The sequence below is a fragment of the Anopheles cruzii genome, chromosome 2 (genome assembly GCF_943734635.1).
Source record: "Anopheles cruzii chromosome 2, idAnoCruzAS_RS32_06, whole genome shotgun sequence".
NCBI lineage: Eukaryota > Metazoa > Arthropoda > Insecta > Diptera > Culicidae > Anopheles > Anopheles cruzii.
In genome coordinates, this window is record NC_069144.1 from 46959846 (window position 1) to 46980377 (window position 20532).

Consider the following 20532-nt stretch of genomic DNA (forward strand, 5'->3'; position numbering starts at 1 on the left):
AGTGAACGTGTATTAGAAAATGTATTATTTTTACTGACATTATTAACAAAACTATGTGGGAGCCTAACGAGAGTTGCGCCACCTTAAACGATTTATTTTCCTATTGTAACCACCTCACAACATGATGATGCATTGCGTTCGTTGCTCCGGCGGGCGTGTTGGACAACGTGTTTCGGTTTTTCTACTTTTTAAATTTACTTTCCTTCATCCAAACCCGCTGTTGGTGTTTTTCCGTAAATGCCTATTCTCCATTCTCTCCTCCCTGATATGCAACCCCGAAACAAGTTAAGATAAATAAGCAGCAGCAGCAGCAGCAGTAAACAAACGGCGTATACATAAATTCATTGACCGCTGGCTAGACAGGCCGAACGTCGTGGTTAGCGGAGGGATGCTCCGAGCGGTCTCTCCGGGTCGGGACGGCCCGCGCCTATATTAGTTTGGCAAGCCTTTGCGTTTTGCCGTCCTCGGGCAGGAGAAAACAGTAGTTGGGTTACGTAGGTAGGTCCGTGTGGGGACAGTACTTAACAATAAACACATTCGAAATGAATAACATATATCACACACGCACTTTTAGCAAATTTCAATATCGGCACATCGAAGAGAGGCGCGTCGCAGTGGTTTAGGCGCGCGTTCGAGAGTTCTGGCCAGCCATGCGGCAGGGCACCGGTTTCCTCTACTACGGTGCCTGCGTGTTACTAATACTGTTCTTGTACCACCGATCACCTGGCACTGCGGGTGCGCGCTCCTGTCACTGGGCATTTCGTGCTGGCCAGCCAGTGGAGGTTGGAGGGGTTGTGCCAACTCTCCCGGAACTCCGAATACTGAAACGAAGAAGCGAAAGAGGAACGCCAACGCGGTGATACATTGCGTGGCGTCATCTGCACCGAACGGCACGGTTTCACGGTGACGAAATGGGGCGTGTGTTGTTTGTGTAAAAAAATGGTAGCAGAAGTGTGGAGTTTAAGTCTCGGTTTTTCGCTCCGTCATCGTCCTCCGTCGGTCCCCCTATTAGTCGCTCTTCAGCACAAACTCCAGCGGGTTGCGGCCTTTAAACTTGGAGCTGGTGCCCGCTGACGGTGAGCTATTGCTGCTGCTGCTACTACTGCTACTAACACTACTACTACTACTACTACTAGCAGCGGTCGGTGGTTTGGTCAAGGACTGCACCAACGGAGCACTCATGGCGGCGGCCACATCGACCGAACTGTTCCGTTTACCGTCCAAGCAGCTCATCCACTCGGACAGGGTGATCTTGCGGTCACTGTTGACGTCGCAGTAGCGGGGCATCTTCTTGCCGCACTTACGCAGTTGTCTGAGAGGCAGAGAGAGAGTGATTAACAACGATCTACTGATTCCGTGTGGTCCGCGTTGGCATTACCTCGTGGCGGTGATCAGCTCCCGGAAGGCTTTCCATTCCTTGCGCTCAAGCTGCTTGTTTTGGTTCTTGTCCAGCAGGACGAAGCTGAGGATGGCAATTTTTTCCTCCTCCGTGTTCCACACGGGCACGATTTTTCTGTTCGGGGCCACAAGAGAGAACGAGCGATAGAGGGCAGCTGATTGGAGTTAAATTAAAGCAAACCGTACCCGGCGAATGACGTCGACACCTGCTTACTGAGGAACGCCTTCAGGTCCTTGAGGAACTCGACCTTCTTCTCCTCGGGGCAACCCTTCATCGGGCGCGTGGATGACGCGTACTGATCGCACACCGGTTTCTCGTCCTTCGTTGACGTGCCGGGAATGTTTTTGCCAGTGTCCTCATTCACGCACCAACAGTAGCCGGTCGATCGGTAGCACTGGACCCGCTGGTACCGCCCGTCGGCCGTACACTCCGGCACGTACAGTGCGTTCGTCCCATACTACAATCGACGGAGAGAGAGAGAGATGTAATTTAAAACCGGGGAAAAGTGAAAGTGCCGTGGCCGTGGCTTACCTTCTGCTCATCGAGTGCGTACTTGCGATCGCTCAGGCAATCCGAGTCCGCTTCACTATCCTTGAAGATGGCATCATCGTCACCCTTCGGGTCGACCATCGTTTTGCCCTGCAGCACTGTCACGGGGAGAGAGAGAGCCAAATGTAAAGAGCTTCACGGTAAGCGTCGGCGTCGCGGAATAAGCGCGGATATCATGGGTTGTGCGCGCGGTTAGTTTTGTGGGTTGAGAATTAGAATTTTGTGTGCAGATGGGGGGGATCCGGTCCCGCGTAATGCGGAACCGTGACCGTCACCCGCGTAATGCGATTTAGGATTTTTAGGAACCAAACATAGTTCAGAAAGCCGAGACCGTATGCCGATTACAAAACCAAAGAACCAGCGCGAACCACCGACGAAGGGAAGGAGGAAATTAGGGATTAATACTCTCTCTCTCGTGTTGGGGAAGGTGTGTGTGTGTGCTTGTGCAGGTAACGGGTTTAATACTTTAATACGCCGTTAACGTAGTTTTGTGCGGAGCTTTCCGACAGCTGTGCGCAGTGTGCTGTGTTTCGGTGCAAGTGTTGCACATTGACTACGGACCTACGTAGGCTACTTGTTTGATGTTTGAAACCAATACTCCACAGCTACTAGGTGCACTCGTGACGAACGGAGAATTTGATATTAACACACGCACTAAAAAAGGTACATTCACTTTCGACTAACTAAATGGGAATAAAACCCTTCAACCTGTGGACTGTATTGTAAATAGTATTTGTAGATGTGTGTTGGATGTTCGTTGTCGAGATGAGGCTCTTCAGTTGCCAAAACACGTGTGGGCATATAGGAAACGTTTTTACACACCAGAGCCTACTGCATCGGTAATTAGAAATTATGCTACAACCTCTGCCACAATAATGACTAACTCTGGACCTGGGGAACGTTTTCGCGAACGGGCGGGACGGGAGTGGGATTCGAGCGAGCGGTTTGGAGCGAGGTAAAAGGCGAAGAAGAAGAACGCAGGGATACATACACAGATATGGCTGCAATCCGTTTACCGGCAACTGCAGTGCATTATCACTGTCGGGCTGTTCGTCCGAATCGTACTCATTCTCTGAATGATAGTCATCGTAATAGTCAGTGAAATCGTTCGAGCTGTTCTGTGAGTCGTCGTCATCGGCTCGCAGAAAGTGACCACCACCACCACCGCGAATGCTGCTTCCGCCGCCGCCGCCGCCATCGACGCCGCCGCCGCCTCCACCGATGCCACCACCACGGATCACGCCACCAGACGACATTGCGCTAGGATGATGGTGATGATGGTGAAGGATAGACCCATAGTGTCCACCCGGAGAAGAACTAGATGATGATGATGATGACGGTAACGATGGATTGTGATCTGCCGTGGGATTGAGTTTGTTTTTCGTTTGGGGAGGGTTTAGATCACAGTTGGCGGGGGGTGATCGGGGACGGAAAGGATAGCGCGGGAGTGGGCCGAATTCGAAAATGGGATGTGACACCATGTGCGCGCGTTAGAGGTGATCGGTGGAACGGTTAGGAGAAAACAGACAGAAAATATAAAACATTAACCACAATATGTGAGGAGCACCGCAAAGGGATTAGTGACACCACTCGGCGGCGTCCCCGCGGACTGTTCCGCCGTGTGACCCGCCCCGGCTTCCCGGTGTTAATAGATGATCGCGTGGAGTTAGTGCGTTGTCTCCGGTTATGTCCCGAAATCGAATTGAATATTAATTTACGATCTAAAATTTTGCCCGGTCTATGTGAGGAGGAGCTTGAGCGTGTGGTGCGCGTGCAATGGTGGACACCGGAATGAGCTTGCGGAGCCCCGCGGCCCACAGGACACACGGCCACGTGTGCGGTGGTACTCACGTGTGAGGTCGTCTTTGGCCAAACAGTTGTACCATTCGTTACGCGACAGTCGTTCGTCCTGGTCGGCGTCACAGTTTTTACCAAACGATCTTCCGCAGCGCTTCGGTTTGACCACCTACGGAACCGAGTGGGAAAGTTTAACAGATGAAACGCAGCCCGGAGCACAGGAGTTACCTTCTTGATCAACCGCTTCATCGTGCGGTACTCGGTCTTGTCCAGCAGCCCATTCCCGTTCGCGTCCATCGTGGAGAACTTCCAGTCCAGCACCGCGCGCTCGTTGTTGTTGAGCCCGACTGGGCCAGGTTGGGCCAGGGTCAAGTTGTGGGCGACGACCCGGACGTGCTCGTTCTGGAACAGCTTCAGCAGGTTCGTGTTAAACACTGCCCGATCGAGTCCACTGCAGCCTGGAACACAGAGAACACATCGCCGGCAAGTGAGCACGAGTGACACTCGTCGTCCCGAAAGCAACCATCCCGCGGCAACCCTTACTGCGCTTGTTGCGAACCGGATTCCGGGGTGACGATCGGCGCTGGTTCGATTTGCCCTTCTTCACGCACACCGGCTTGCCGTGCTGGACCATCGTGTTCGGCAGCTGTTTGCCCTGGCCGTTCACGCACCAGCAGCCACCGCCCTCGATGCACTGGACCGGCGCGTAGGTGCCATCCTCCCGGCACCGGGGCACATACTTGACCGTGTACGCCGAGTTGGCCCGCTGCTGGAGAGCGTACGTACGCGAAGCGATGCAAACATCTACACGGCGGAAGGAACGACGGTGGGGTTATAGCGGGACGCTCGGGGGCCTTTGGCCGCACTCCTTACCTTTGCAGGACCCGCGGTGCTTGAAGCTAACCTGGTGCCCGCTGCACTGGGCTCGTATCAGGTGGCAGCGCGTCGGGTACGTCTTGTTGTCACTGCCACACACCGGTCGCCCTTTGCCCTCATCACACTCGCCCCCTTTGGCGGCACATTCTGATATCTGGAAATACGCAAAAAAACAGCGGGCTGTTAAAAATGGGCCACCAAACCGGCCACCTCATCCTGCGCAGAGCACTGAATGCCGAAAGCCGCGAAGAAGCTCGCCGCGGGGCGGTTCGAAGTGAGAAGTTTGCGAGCGAGCCAGCGAGAGAAGCGAGAAATCAAAAAGTCGTTATCGTGTGGCGAGTTCAAAAGGGGACCCAGAGCTGCTCTAAGTTGAGCCAATCAACATCGCGCGACCCGGTTTGTGTGGCTTCCGCGTCCGTCGCGGCGGCGCTTAGGCGGGCGCGACATCATCACACACGCAGTGTATGTGTCGTAATCTCGAATGGCATTACGACCCTGTTCTGTATGTCCGAACCACGATTGCCCCGGGGGGGGAGAGCGATGCGCTGGGATGTGCGATTGTTTGTTTTTACTGGAGTCGCACCGGGAGCCGGTTGGCAAATGCTCGACAGCAGTTCCGTCACCCGGGGAAACGGCAAATGGTTTTACGATCTTGTCCTATTAATTGTCCGACGCGCCCAGCACTTATTGATTCGAATGTCCCGGGTGAAGCGGGGCGCCGCGGGAGGGGACCATTTAAGTAACATAAAAGTCCCCGCCTCGGACCCGCGGGGAGTAACATTGTATAGCTCGTTAGCGCCACCCGATGATTCTGGATTCGATAGTAAGTGGGGAGTAAAACACACACGGGGACCGCGCGCTGCGGTACGATTCGGATTTCGGACTCGGACACGACGGGACTTTATTGAGACCGGGGCCGGTAACTACTACTACTACTACTACTACTACTACTCGGTCGGTCATCGATTAGGCGAAGCTGAGCGTGCGGACCAGCTTCAGGAGCTGCACTACGTTCTCGCGCAGAATGGGGCTCATCTTTTCCTGCTTGACCCGCGATGACGGTTGCGACTGATCGCGACCCAGGTGGTACAGGTCGGCGTAGTGCTGCGAGACACAGAGGACAGACGGTATTAGAGTGGGACTAAGGACCCCTTGATACGCCACTCACATTCATGCCCTCGACCGGGTTCGGGTTGAAGACGGGCGACACCTCGACCGTGTCGATGACGGACGCCTTCAGCGGGGTCACGAGTAGCGTCGAGTGGTTCGGCAACCGCCGGTGCTCGACGATCTCGCGCATCAGTAGCACACACATCCGGCACCCGGACAGCAGGTTCCAGCGGGACCAGGAGAAGTTGTGCGTCAGCGCCAGCAGGCCCATACACTCGTACAGGTGCGACTCCATGATCGGGTTCTTTTCGCATGTTCCCTCCGTGTAGTTGAACGCGTCGTCCTCGGGGAACAGATCGACGGCGGCCAGGCGCAGCGTTTGGACGAGTTTGCGGAGCGACAGCGTTACGCCGAGAATTTCCTGGAGCGCCTGCGTCGGGCCGCCCTGCAGTGAGTTCACGCGGAATCCGGCCTCCGTGATGGTGATCTCGGTGCTGACGACCGACGCGGTCAGCGAGAACACAACCGTTCCCGGGCTGTAATAAACATACAGGTGGTAAGAGCGGAGTAAAGATTGGCCGGCGGTCCATCATACTTCTTAATGTCCGGCTTCAGCTCCCACGATTGGTACGGCACGTTGCTGTAGCGGTTGGCGGCGAACCCGAACGCACCGAGGCGCCCGATGCGGAACTGGATCGTCAGCTTGTCCTCGTTGAACTTCACGTCGTGCACGTCCCGCGTGGACCACTTGCCCAGGTAGCGCTTCTCGTTCTCGACCATCACGTAGTTGCCCACCTCCAGGACCTTGCCGTAGTCGACCTCCTCGTCGTCGGAGTCGAACTTGCTCTTGGCCGGCTTCTTGCCCTTCTCGCCCTTATCGCCACCGCCACCGCGGCCACCCCCGCGGTACCGGTCCTCGTCGGAGCGCACCACCTGCAGCGACTGTTTGCCGGTGGCCCCCGCATGGACCGCCGTGTTGCCGGCAAGTTCCTGCTCGAGCTTCGACTGGACCTTCGGGGACTTTGCTTCCAGCAGCTCGTCCAGATCCTTCATGAAGGCGGAAAACATGTAGACCTTGCGCTTCATGTAGCTACTGGCACTGACCACCGCACCACCGCCTGGACCACCACCACCACCCCGGTAGTAATCGTTGTCCGACTCGTCGTAGTCGTCCAGATCGTCGCTATCGGACGCCACCGGACACGGGTAACACTGGCGGTTCCGGCGGTCCAGTATCTTCAGCACGCGCGCCAAGTTGCGCGTGGCAAACAGGAAGTCCGGTACCTTCGTCTCGTAGATGATACTTCCGAGCGTGGCGTTCGAGGGCATCTTGTGCAGGCGGCGCTTCTGCTTCGACGAGCGCTTCCCGCCGCTCGACGCGGAAGACCCGGCACCGGGGCCACCGCCGGATCTTCGCTTGTCGTCCGCCACCACAATCTTCACGCTGCAGCTAGCGGGCAGCTTGGGGATCACGTAGTCCGTCACGATCGCTCGCAGCGGAACGTGTTGCGGCACGTCCAGGATGTTAAAGTCATCCACGTAGCGGGTGCGCCGATCGAGGTGCGACCGCTCCGTGCGCTCCCGGGCCGCCTGCAGGACCTTTGCGTGCCGGTCCAGGTACTTCGCAAAGCCCGGCTCGGACTCGAGCGTTTCCTCTTTCAACTCCCAGCGGCACACGATCGGTGGCTCGAACCAGAACACACTCTCCGGTAGCTGCACCGTGACCAGCGCTAGTTTGTCCAGGTTCTCCTCCATCTGCTTGATCTCCGCCTCGATCTCCTCCGGCAGCCGGCGGACGCCGGGTTGCGGGGTCGGCGGTGGCCGGTACGCTTGGTAGAACGCCTTGCGCTTCAGCTTCCCCGGCTGGGGCACTAAAAAAGGGCAAAGATCTAGAGACCCGCAAGTCGGAGGGTCAGAAGCCCCCATGTACCTGTGCGGAGGAACGTTTTCTTGGCGATCTGGATGTCTTGCAGCGGTTGCTCGAGGTAGTCGATCGCGTACACCCCGGCCACGATTCGGTGGCTGCGCATGTTCACGTCGTACTCGGACAGGTTGAGCGTTTTGGGGCCCTTCTTGGAGCGCTCCTTCTTCATCAGCTCGTCCGCGTGCTCGGTGTAGATCTTGTCCACGTCGATGTCCTGCGGCATCATCTGCTCGTCGTCGTCGGAATCGGTGCGCTTCTCCTTCGGCTCCTCGTACACCGCCTTCAGGATCTCCTTGCGCTTCTTCCACTCGATCCGACTAATGATACGCAGATCTACGGTCGGCAGTCGGTGCAAATTGAGAATTGAGATTCGGACGGGAAGGTGGGCTGCGTCCAGACCTACCGGCCAACTGTTCCTGCCGGTACGGCATATCGTAGCTCGGGCAGTAATCGCTGAAGTGATCGTAGCTGATCCATAGACCCCGGATCGCCGCCTTGTGGCACTTGACCGCCGCCGGCAGTGTCAGATGGAAACCGAGGCTGGGGAAGTCGATCGACGTGTGCTTGCTGTCCTCTTTGGCTCGCTCCTTCGGATTGCTGAAAAACACACACCGAGTGAGCCACCAAATACTACAGGGAACCAGACCCCGGCGATAGTTACAGCTGCGGTGTCGGCATATCGCGCAACCCGAACAGATGCGCCTTGAACACCTCGGACTCGAACTTGTGCGTCACCTCCAGCAGCCCATTGAACGCCATGTCGCGGTTGATGTTGCTCAAGATTTTGTACGCAAACTCGTCGATGTACTCCGCCAGCACGTTCCGGAACTCGACCTTCAGCTCGTTCAGGTCCTCCACCATCGAGGGGCGCACGTCCGGGTCGTGCAACGCGTCGTCGATCTCGTCCAGGATGCCCAGCACTTCGAGCGCCTTGGCCGCGTACACGTTGCCGCGCTGGGGCTGCTGCAGCTTGAGCGCCTCCATCGACAGGTTGGCCACGTGCACGTTCTGCGTGAGGATGCTCTGCTCGTTCGCCTGCAGCACCCAGTTCCGCTCCGCCTCGTTCGCCTCCCGGATGTTCTCGCACCAGCAGTGCAGATACTTCCGCAGGTCGGCCGGATCGAACGCATTGGGCAGCCCGTTGCAGCGCATGTACTGGTCCCACTACACGAAACGGGACGGGCGTTACCGGACCTGGACCTGGGCTTGGACTCACACCTCACGCTCACCTCGCGCTCCTTCTTCGTGTCCGCCTGCATCCGGCGCACCTCTTCCCGGACCGACGCCAGAAAGGTGTAGCTCTCCTCCAGCTGGACCTTCCGCAGCCGGTTGGCCACGATCTCCTGGACCTGCTTCCGTTCCGCTTCTTCCTTCTCACGCACCTTACGCATCTTTTCCTCCTCCACCTTGCGCTGCCGTTCGCGCTCCAGCTCCATCCGGTGGTGTTCGGCCTGTTCGGCCTCTAGCCGGGCGCGTTCTTTCTTCGACATTTTCTTCTTCGGGCTCTGCAACTCACCACGGATCGGGGCACGGATTTAGCAAACACACACACGGGTGGGGCACACACACACTGTGACAGAGAGGAGGAAAATGGGGACGTGGGGACAGAACAAGGTTTTGGGGTCGGAACCCGAACCCGATGGACGTGCAAAATAAGGCTCAAGGCTGAGCGTGATGTTAAAAGGCTACCATCTTGCCGGTGCGCTCCGAGCGTACTGAGCCGGTCTGGTTGCGGTCTCTCCGGTGTTACGTCCCGCGGCGCGCGCTTAGTTCCGATGCCGTGCGTTCCAATAGGACGGGGCCGGGTGGGGGCTTTGAATTGTTACATACCGGAAAAAGGCGGAAGACAAAAGACAAACGAAATTGGCTACATAATATCGACCGCATCCGGCGGGGCTATGTGTACCTCGAACCTCCCTCTCTCACTCTTCTAGGACCCTCTCGTCGGTGTCGTCGGTGGCGCCGGAGGGGCCAGAGAATCAATTTCACTTTCTCCTATCGGCACACACACACTCAACTCTACATACCCAGCCGCTGCCTAGCCTAGGCCTGTCCTGGTCCGGTGTGCATCACCCGTAGCCGGATTAATGAGGACTCCTCCCAAGGACACACACCCCAACCCAAGCACCAGCAACACCCCAGATCGGTTGGGTTAAAACAAACACGCTACGCGTCAAATAAACAAAGTAACCCGCTCGGGCTCGGGCGCTACGATGCCTGTGTTGCGGGTTGCCTTGTCAACCGGGAGTTGGTTGGCCGGGGTAACCATATTTGTTTTCGCTGTTAATCGAAGCCCGCCGGCAACCGACCGGCGAAGAGGTTATTATCGATCACACAAAAAGATCATGTAAATGTTCATTTCATGTTGTGGGCCACCCGGATCCGGACGTTTGAGGTTTAGGAGGCCCCATCCCACTGTCGGACGGTGTCGGGAGTCGAGAGTAGAAACGGACCAGACGTGGAACACTTGTTTCCCGACGACGACAAAACGCGGCTTGTAATGGTTTGTAAATAATCGCAGAGTCGTTCAAAAGGGCATCGCAACAGAGAGAGAAGGCACAACAATTACATTATCTTCAGCACGGTCTCACTCACTCGCTTACTACAGACAAACGAGAGTGGGGCACCGTTATGTGTTGCGCGGGGTGTTTTATGTGCATCGAGCGAAATACATTTTAACTAAAGTTTTGTGTAATAAAAATTTTTTTCCGACGCGTTTCAGCAAACTTTTTACAACTAGGGTCCGCAGCCAGTCACGAAGTAACCATCGCAGCTCATAGATGTCAGGCGGGCCTGCTGTTATCGGGGATGGTAAGCGTATTTTAATACGCGTTCACTTTTCCGATTAGATAATTGATTCGATTACTATTTTAGTTGGAGCTTTGAAACCCCCTCATCGATTGCTTTTGAATGGAGGATGAATTCAGGATGGATTGAACCAAATCGACCGAACAGGCTCTTTCGAAAGACATCGGATGGAAAAAGTTGCATCGGATGGCTACATTCTCAAAGCAGCCTTTGTGCAAACGGTAGCCAAAAAAGTTGCAAACCTACGGAGCCCCTAGTTCGATGAATGAAAGACTTCGCCGAAGCATCACCGAATGGAATTACATCCATGACGCATCAGTGAAACGATGGGCCCCAAACGCCAAAGTACTTCATCATGGCCCTGCCCTGGGGTGGCCCTGCATCCGTAGCCGGCCTAAGTGTCCGCCGTAGCCGCCTTTCACCCGATCGGGGCGACGATCGTTTGCGCGTACTTAAAAGCGAGCGTCACGTCACGCGCGCGTCTCACGCATAAAACATTAACCAGCAGAGGGATTAGAGCCGTCGCCGTCGTCGGCCCGTGGCCGGGAATGTTTGTTTTCTCGAAGCTCCGAGCGGATAATGGTTTTAATTGCCGCGTCCGGCCCAGCCCCGGAGCAATAATAATAATCCGTTCCCTTGTCGGACCCAGACGTCGGACTCAGACGCAGCGATCGAGAGATTGCGAGCGGCGAAACAGAAAAAAACCGCGACCGGGAACTTCAATCCACAGTTGCCCTAACCTCACACTTAGTGGCGGAGGCCCCATGGACATCTGGCACCCCGCCACCCATTCGGCCAGACATTCGGAGCAAATCGGGGAAGCGGCCGCCGGCCCGGGTTTTTGCAACGCGCCGGTTTCGCGAAACACACAGTCAACCCGATTGTTTACGTTTTCCGTCATCGCAAACGAGTGCGCCGTTTCCTGCGGCAGAGGCGCCTCGAACCACCTCGGGACTGCCTGGAGAGTCCAGTGTGCCGTCGATGCCGTCATGGCCGTCCTCTTTTCGGGGCGCGCGAATACTAACCCGCTACACCCCGCGCGCTCGGTCTAAACACACCCTCAGCCTCCTGTTCGCATCCTTCTTTTCTGTGTGTCCGTTCCGTCCGTCCGGCAGGCGGGACGGATTGATTTACGGGCGAGAATTTGCATATGTTTCGCGCGCTGGCGCCTGGCATGCGCCGCGTTAATGTTGTGTTGCCGCGCGCCACTCTGGGCCGCCTAATTTGTGGCAAGTTTCGGTACACACAGTTGGGAAAATCCCCCGTCAGGAGGGTGCCGGAGGCAAAAGAATGTCATCTTTTGCGTGTGTGTGTGGCAGGCAGACACAGTAAGCTTATAATCCGTCGCCAGAATGGCGTCACATTCGGCGAGGGACAACGGTGGCGGCGGCGGCTGTGGCTTATCGGATTCCATTTCGCTCGCGACACTCTCGGAATCCGGGTCGCAAACCCCCCCGGGCATGCAAATCACGATCAGCTGCGGGTCAAACAACCCCTTGGCCTCTGGAATGGGCCATGGAGGTCGCATGGCATGCTGTGTCAATTCGGTCCCAGCACCGCTGACGGTGAAACGAATAAGTTCTGGAACACCCCGTCATCAATGATCTGCCAGGTTTAAAACGATCACATCGGACTGTTGACCAGAAAGGTGCGGTGTATCATAAGCTCCTAAAACCTGGTTTGAGCCGTGAATACCGATCCCTACTGACAACAAATGATGATCAATTTGAACCATGCATTGATGGAAAAACGATCAGAATCGGGATCCGAAGTGACACGGTGAGGTAACTTATTGGTTCGATGACAATGCGCAAAACTGGTTCAGGATGCAATCGAAGCACTTGGCTGGGAACTGCTCCCTGCTAGAATTTTTCATTTCAATGTAATAAACATTTGATTGCTTTGAAAAAATCCGATTTCATAGCTCTAGTAGTCCTCTGCCTCGGTACTGACACCAATTTAAAGGTGAGCCATACTAATCAAAACCCGCTTCGTGGTCGCTCAAAACACGCCCGACTAGACTAGATGATGGTCACGAAGAACGACCAATTACCGGGTAGGAGAATAAACGGAGTCCCCAATCGGTCCCACAACTCACTGGTCGCACTGTCGCCCATATTAGCAGGTTTTTGAGTGTTGTTTTTGTGCCAAACCCTACCACCACCAAACCGCCGTGTGATGACTCCTGTGGAATGCTGGCGTCATTTTGGCCTTTTTTATGCGTGTCTTTCGGGGTAAAGTTCCATCGGTCGGAGCGGAGCGATACCGGTTTGCCGGGGTGGGAAGATTTATGGACGCCCGCGTTAAAAGCTTCCCGCGGCCGACCGACCGCCGCTGAAATGGAGACAACAGGGCCTAAACCGGGCTACCGGATTTTACGCGCTCGGACCTACCACCTGCTGACGACCGATGAAGGAATTTGGTGGCAAAAAAAGACCATCACCCAACCAAGCCGATACCAAGAGTAACGAGAGACGAATTTTAACTTTGAATGTTCAGCTCGCGAACGGCTCTAAGGCGCTTCGCTTCTCACCCGGTATTATGAAACCAATTGAAGTCGCGTGTTAGGTTCACAAATCGCGCAAACAATCAATCTCGCCAACAAACATTTGTCCCCAAACAAACGCCCGGACGCGGGGGGCGTTGGCTCTGAGTGAGCTCATCTGGAGCCTGAGGAATGTCACACGGCACGGCACGACACGGATCCCAGCTGGTTGGCCGAAAAAATAACCAGTTGTCGCTTCGGTAAACAATAAGCGCCCCGGCTGGCGCCTGGTCCTGAACGATGGCTCAATCATAGTGCGAGGATATAATTTAATTAACAGATGTCGCTTCATTCTGTAGCTCTTCTTGTACTAGGAACTAACATTTGAAGGCGCCTCCGCCAGCACCAGGACTAGAGACACAGCCTAGAGATGGCGCATGGCCTTTGGCAGGAACAAAGAAAAGTGCTCGTTGTGCCATTCGATCATTGAGCTGCGGACAGGGACGATGATAAATGGGGATTTAGCCACCACTGATCCTGCCTTGACAAACTGCCGACGTGCCGAAGCGGCATCAGTTGGCCGGCCGGCCCTATGATTTGTGATCGCCTAGAATTGAGTGATTTATATGGAGTCACAAACAGCCCGACACACACACACGAGCGCGCGCCACTTGGTCGCTGATCGCCACTGCGTGATAGTCACAGATCGCAGATTGCCACTAGCGGCCGGCGTCGAGACGAGCCGTCGAGCTATTATGGACAACTTTTTGCGTTCAGAAATCATGGCCTAGCTCTACTAATGTCTCCAATAAGTTCGTAGCCTCGATAACAGAGTATATTAAAGTACATGAAGTACGATAAAGTACATTAAAAGAGGGGTTTCTGAGGTTAAACGTTCTTGTTCGTTAAACGACCATGTTCGTACCAGCCGAGAAGACGATCCACGTCAAGAACGTCCAAAAACAGGCACAACACCTGAAACCGTGAAAAAATACAGGATATCGTATTGAAAAATCGTCGAATTGCTGAAAGAGACAATGCCTAGGCATCTCATTGAAAAGTACAACCAATATTTTGACTTAAGTTTTGAGTTCCAGAAAGCTGTTTGCAAAATGGGTGCCGCATTCGCTAAAAATGGAAAAATGCACCCGGTTACAAGAGCATTTTGAACATCGCAAAACTTCATGAATTAAAGTTCGAATTATTGGAGTATCCACACCGTATTCACCCGATTTGGCCCCTAGCGACTTCCATCTGTTGTCAGACCCAAAATAAATCATGCGTGATCGAGGCTATGAAGTTATTGAACAGCCCAGTAGCTTAGAAACCACACTCAGCTCAGCATCAGCAAAGCGTTTAGCGACAGATCGATACATTTCTACTCCAGCGCAGCGTGTTGGCCTCGGCCGAGAATCGCTGCATACTTTTGTGGAATCAGATAGCAAGATAGCATTGTTCCAATCCCGCGTTGCCCAAATCCACGTCATGCCATCGCTGGTGGCGTTGTGTCCAGTTATGGACCAGATCGATCCAACAAATAAGATTAGGGCTGTGAAGGATCAGACTCAGAGGCCGGCAGTAGTCAGAGATCCGGGCCTGCGCGCTCAGGCCATCGAAGTGATACACTTCGCAGCAGCATCGTAAACCTCAATTCGCTTCAATCAAATCCAATTCTGCGCCGCCACCGAAAGACCACGTCATTCCCGCGGTGAGGATCACGCGGCGTGATCATCCCCAGCAAACATGCACTCACTCAGCGCCTGCGGCCACTGCGCAGTAATTGCAACGCAGACGCACGCGAGAGCGCGTGGCCGCACTCTTGGCTACCCGGGCGGCGCCAAACGGACATGGAGATGTGATCGTGTGCAAACACACACAAATAAAACCAAAAACTTGTTAAAAAACGCGACCGAAAACGCGGAGGTGAACGATCTCGCGGTTCCGACCGATCACCACGCGGGTTGACCTTTGCGAGAACCCTTCTAGCCCACCCCAAAAATGAACCACCCTCTTGCACGATTCGCGTACGACGCACGGCCGTTCCAGACCGCCCCGGACCGGCCCTTTCGGGGCCAGCAACAGCCAGCCAGCCAGCCAGCCAGTGTCATTTGAGGCCGTCCTCATTGCTCTTTATTAATATTTTATGACAAAAGGAAATGTTTCGTTTAGTAACGTTTAATCTTCGGGCCACGCGTCTGGCTCACGGACCGTGACCGCGACACCAGACACCGCTCCGCGCTCTCCGCTTGCTCCGTGTCTGGTGTGTCTGCACCCGGGAGAGGTGTCCCGGGAGTTTTTAAAGCCTCAATTGGCTAGCCTTTTTTCGTGGCCACCGTGGGCCGTGGCACGTGGCTGCCTGGCTGCTCCGACAAAATGGCGGATGGCACAAATTCGGAAAAGGAGCACACAAGGGGTTCCTTCACTGCATGGGGCTCTCCTCCTAGCGCGCTCCTTGTGGGGGTTGTATACAGAAGAGAGCATGATCGCGCGAGGGGGGCCCATAAACTTCCCCCCTGGGGTGTGCATAGTATCGTGTCAGACACCGTGTCTCCATCGCGCCCTCTCGAACGCGACGCTCTGTAGTCAAGAGTCAAAGGCCTCGGAGGTCAAACCCCACGATCACCTGGTGAAACCGATCTCCAGCTCCAGCGATACACAGCGATTGGGTTCGGTCTGCGCGACTTCCAACAGCGTCGCCCAGCCGATTACGGGTTTCGGATGTGCGACGATCCTAAGCAGGGCCCGTGGCACGCGAGTGAGCCACACGCGGTGCCACGCTGTCTACAGCATCATGCAGGTCTTTAGTTCCCCGTCCCGTTCTGACACAGATAGGTTGGTGCATAGGTCTCGAGCATACCTCATCCGATCCCGTATAGTTCCCGCAGACACGATAGTTTGTTTGTTTATTTGTTTTGGTGCCCGCGTGTCGTTTGCGTTTGTTTGTTTATGGAAGCCGCAGCAGGGAAAGACAGCGAGCGTTGTAAACAGCGAGCGCGATCCTCCAAAACCTTCTCTTTATGGCCTCGTCGCTAGAGTTGTCCTCCGGGTCGAGAATCAGCATCGCCGTCAGTCAGTCTAGCCTCGGCATCCTTCGGAATCGGGGGACCCTCGTCGAACCAAACAAATTATTCTCCAAATAAATCAAACCACATCCCCGGCACGGATCGAGGTGATTGCCGCGATCGCCCCGGTGCCAATCCTGGGGGCGTTCCGATTCACGGGTCTCGGGGAAAGGGTTTGGAAACGGGCAACTTCCACCTACCACACCAAATCCGGCCTCCGGCTTCGCCATCTTCTTGTGGAGTCGAGGCATACACCGACAAAATGCCGATGCCCAGCGCGGACCCGTGTGTGCGAGCGGCGGGGCAAGAAAATTGGTGTTAAACTATTCATCTTCAAGTCCCCCCCCGCCGGAGGCTCGTGGTGCGTCGTGGCTTTCTCGGGCTCGGGCCCACTAAAAAGGCAAAACACGGAGCGTGCGAGCAAGCGAGACGGACGCAACGGCGGCGCAAACTTCAAAGTGCCCAACGAAGCCCAACGAAGCTGCCTTCGTCTTCTGCTCTTCCTTCCAGGGACCCTTTCGCCGGATCGAGGGCCGCCAAGAAGTCCGCCAAGAAGAACCACCAAGAACGGCCCACGGAAGAAACACGGAAAGCCCGCCACGAAACGAAGCAAGGCACGGTCGTCGATCGGTTATGTTTTATGTTTTGTTCGAACCACCACCACCACCAGCCCCGTCCCGGGATCTCGGGCTCGGGAAACTCTCCGGAGAGACCTTCCAGACAGAGCGTCGCCACACCCTGCGGTGGGCCCTGTTCTGTGTCTGCGTCTCCGTCCCTCGTCCGAAGAACCAGAAGCAGCAGCAGCAGATCTGGGCACGATCGAGACGACCGCAGCGCAGCAGCGGACGGACGAACAATCGACTTCACCACTACACGACACCGGTTCTCACCGGCACCTCGGTTTGTGGGCTGAACCGCAGAAGCGTGAAGCGTGCTTCACTGTTCCGAGTTACCGAGCCGCGAGCACCAAGCCTCTGAACAAGAGGGCCGCTAATCGATAGCGACCTTTTCTAGACGATTTGCCAATTAATGTGGCGGTACCTAACAAAAAGGCTGTAGCGTTGAACTAGAAGTTATATTATTTGTTGCCAACGCTTAACCTTAACCTGGGCTAATGGGCTAAACGTGGGCTGTACATTTTTGTGCAGAACCTAATTTTAATGGAGTTTGATTAATTTGGTCCTGAAGCATATTCAAGCTGCTTCAAAGCTCTGACAGCGTCTTTGGTACTTGTCAGTTGTAAACGTGCATAGCGCTGCAAGGATCCAAGTAACCTCGATCCAAGCAGTCGCACCCAGCTCGGGAAATTGTTCGGCTGAGTTGCCAGAAACAACAGTGGTACACAGAAACGGCACCGGAATAAATCGGAAAGCCAACGCAAGAACTCCAGACGTCGAGCAGCTCCAGACATTGCGGCTCCAGAGCGCTAGGTCGAAGTGCTGCCGACGGATCCGGAGCCCACGCCACGAGAACAGCCATCGAAGGAAGAAAACGGAGTAAATGTATGTAACAGGCCGGGTTGGCGATGCCGAAGATGCTGCTGCCGATTGTTTCTCACATGAATCACACTTTTTACCGGCGGCGGCCGGCAGGTTCTTCTTTCTTCTGGTGCAACATAAACAACCAAAAAAAAAGGTGAAACACCACCACCTTCGAGAGGATGCTTATGCTGCTGCTGCTGCTGCCTCTCGACTCGTCCGAGGCACAATGGCCCTGATAACAATTAAACACTCGACCGCCTGGCCGGCCGGCCGACCGGGCGGACGGAAAGGTCCTCCGCTCCTCCTATCCCCGGAGGGTGAAACCGAAGGTGAAGCGCAGAGCACAAGGAACGAAAAACTGTGTTGCCTTTAGAGACGACGAGAAGGATGCTGATGATGATGATGATGATGATGATGGTGGTACTTGATGGCAGGCTCTTCTCGCCCCGATCAAAGAGGAATCCCGAAAAGCTGCCAAAGAAAGAGACGTGCGCGCGTAAAGGTGTGCCGGGCCGGATCGATCGCTTCGCATGGTCCTTCTTCTGGGCCTTCTTCGGGGTGTCTTAGGTCTTGAGTTCTCCAGACACGCTGACGCGTCGTCGGTGGAAGATCGATCGAAGGTGTGCTCGGTGATCGGTGAAAAACACAAAACACGAAAACCTGGAAGATGCACCACCGAGCACCGAAGTGGAAGAAACCGACAGCCGGCCAGCAACGCAGAGGTGCGAAACACGCCGTTTTGAACGCCTCTCCGACCGCCGGCGGCTTCCGACAGCCGCAGCAAATTACAACAGTCCGAGTCCGAGGCACTGCGGGGGAACCATCCTCCTCGTGCTCCATCATCGCCGTTCGCCGCCCCAGGAGCCCCATGACAGACAGGCCCCGGCATAAACGGACGTTTGGCCCGCGCGGCTCGGACGGACCAGACAAGCCGGACGGTCGGAGATTCCTTCAAATTATGCGCATTAAGGGCCCCGCCCGCTCGTTTGTTGTTGATCCCGAAGGCCCTCCTCCCGATGTGCCTTTCATTTCGGCGAAGAGGTCCTTTGCGCCGCAGATTGCAAAAATTAAACGATCCATCAAATCTCATCGGCTCTTCCCGTGCGTGCATTTTCGATTCTTGATCGATACACACACATGCGCCCACACTAAAAAGCATTTAAATATTTCGCTCGATTGCAAAACGATCCGATCAGAGGGGGTGTGAGATCGCGCGGAATCGAATCACTTACCGTAGGTTCCAGCTTGGAGGGTGCTGCCGCCGAAGACTGCAAACAGCTGGCCACCAGCAGGCCAACCGCCGCGCACCACACCGGAGTCCACAGCCACATCGATGCACGTCGTCGTCGTCGTTGGGGTTAATTGCCGGGGCCCGCCGAAATTCGTCGAATCGCGTAACGAGAACCGACCGTCCAGGAAACGTCCGTCCGATAGATTCCGCGAATAGACTCACAAAGTGGCTCAACTTCACCGATAATAACCCGAAATACTTGGCGCACCGTTGGTGTGTTGGCGCCTCCCGATCGCGACGGCGCCAGATCAGATTTCGCGTTCGCACCGCACAGCTAACGTTTCGAATTCGCAACGGTCCGCGGGATTCTTGCCCCCGCGGGAAGGTTGGCGCCCCGCTAACGGTGAGTAGTGTCTGGCCAGTCCCAGCGTATACGTCCTCACCGCTCCTGCCCTGCGCGCGATTTGCGATGTTAATCGATCTTAAATAAACAGCCTGCGGGGCGAGAAAGTCCAGATACGATCACCGCCGAGCGACCTACAAATGTCCATCTGGCCAAGACAACACGCGCGCGCAGTACGTATCAAATTCGCTCAGCGATAATCCGGATCCGAGACACACACACGGGCACACGGGCACTCAAGCAAAAAGGATGCTGCTTCACGCTGCTCGCCGCGACTCTTTCTGATAAAAATTGACCTGATTTGATAAATGGCCGGTCGCTGATGCAACAACCGCAGCGGTTCTCGTTCGCTCGCGGGATCGAGGCTCGCTAATCGACAGCGGACGCGAACGCAGGATGATTGAGTGATCGATCGGGCCGGGCCGGGAGCAGCTTTACGGACAGCGGTGCGATGTGGTGCGATCAGAACCTGCAACGGGAGACACACGTTGGAGCTTGAATCAACTTCATTTACGTCTAAAGCGGGCGGTTTTGAGTAGGGTCTTAGTGTGAAGAGAGAGCAAGAGAAGAGATCAAGCTGTTGCGACGTGTGCGACACTTTGTTGAAACCTACGACCTACTGGGTGGACACCTGGGAACCGCTGCTGCAAGAACCTGATCGCAAAATCCCTGGATCACCCCGAGATCACTCAAACGATCGATCAACGAATCGGAATGATCTACTGCGGGCTTGAAATCAAAACGGGAAAATTCTTTACACCCAATTAGTCGCCCCGTTCCCGAAGTGTGAGGCCGGAACGTGAACGGAATCTGCTTCAATTGCTTCAATTATCAGCTCAGCTAACCGCGCGCGCGCGCCCGCGTTAGTGGTGTTGCTGGTCGCTAAATAAAGCAAATATAAATTAACGACTCGTCGCGAGCAAATTAGAAGCGAGGAGGATGAATCCGTCGTCGAAAACCAATTAGCGTCGGCGGCCACAAACGGCGGCCGTGGATGATGATGTCAGCGATCGGGCCGAGTATCCTCGACGCAAGAGAGACCCGCAATGAATTCCACACGACAGTGGCCCGGCGCATATGAAAGCGCTTCGGAGGCTGAGATGTGCCGAGGAATAATTCCGACCTCTCTTCCCGAGGGCCAGAGATCGTGTCTCTGGCATTAAGGTTAAGCCATAGGCTGAAATTCCACTAGAAACCGACCCGATTTTTAAGACACCATTTCGCGTGCCCAAAATTTGTTGAACACAAAACCGTTAAGCTATAAAACTCAGCCCACAGATGTGTAGTAAATTGGTTCGCTCGTCCCGTGCTGAACTCATTTCGCACTGGCTTCTGAAGTTCCTTCTAGCACCACAGCCAAATGTCATGAAGCGACAGAACGATTCCAATCAAGACACTTGTTGCTCT

At 55.1% G+C, this 20532-nt stretch overlaps 2 protein-coding genes across 2 annotated transcripts; both read right to left on the reverse strand.

The window, feature by feature from the left end:
• Positions 1-61: 61 nt before the first annotated feature.
• LOC128279191 (SPARC-related modular calcium-binding protein 2) lies at positions 62-18822 on the reverse strand. The gene is made up of 10 exons (XM_053017910.1): positions 18724-18822; positions 4619-4775; positions 4289-4549; positions 3974-4203; positions 3800-3914; positions 2940-3305; positions 1931-2046; positions 1585-1856; positions 1379-1513; positions 62-1312 (listed from the first exon to the last, which is right to left on the reverse strand). Exons 1-10 carry the CDS (start codon positions 18820-18822, stop codon positions 1009-1011), a joined length of 2055 nt encoding a protein of 684 aa, XP_052873870.1. The 3' UTR covers positions 62-1008.
• Positions 5588-9154, reverse strand: LOC128277460 (dynein axonemal intermediate chain 7-like). Its single transcript, XM_053015915.1, has 7 exons — positions 8885-9154; positions 8317-8819; positions 8059-8252; positions 7662-7988; positions 6327-7602; positions 5790-6267; positions 5588-5725 (listed from the first exon to the last, which is right to left on the reverse strand). The coding sequence occupies exons 1-7, from the start codon at positions 9143-9145 to the stop codon at positions 5588-5590; spliced, it is 3177 nt and encodes a 1058-aa protein (XP_052871875.1). The 5' UTR covers positions 9146-9154.
• Positions 18823-20532: the final 1710 nt, after the last annotated feature.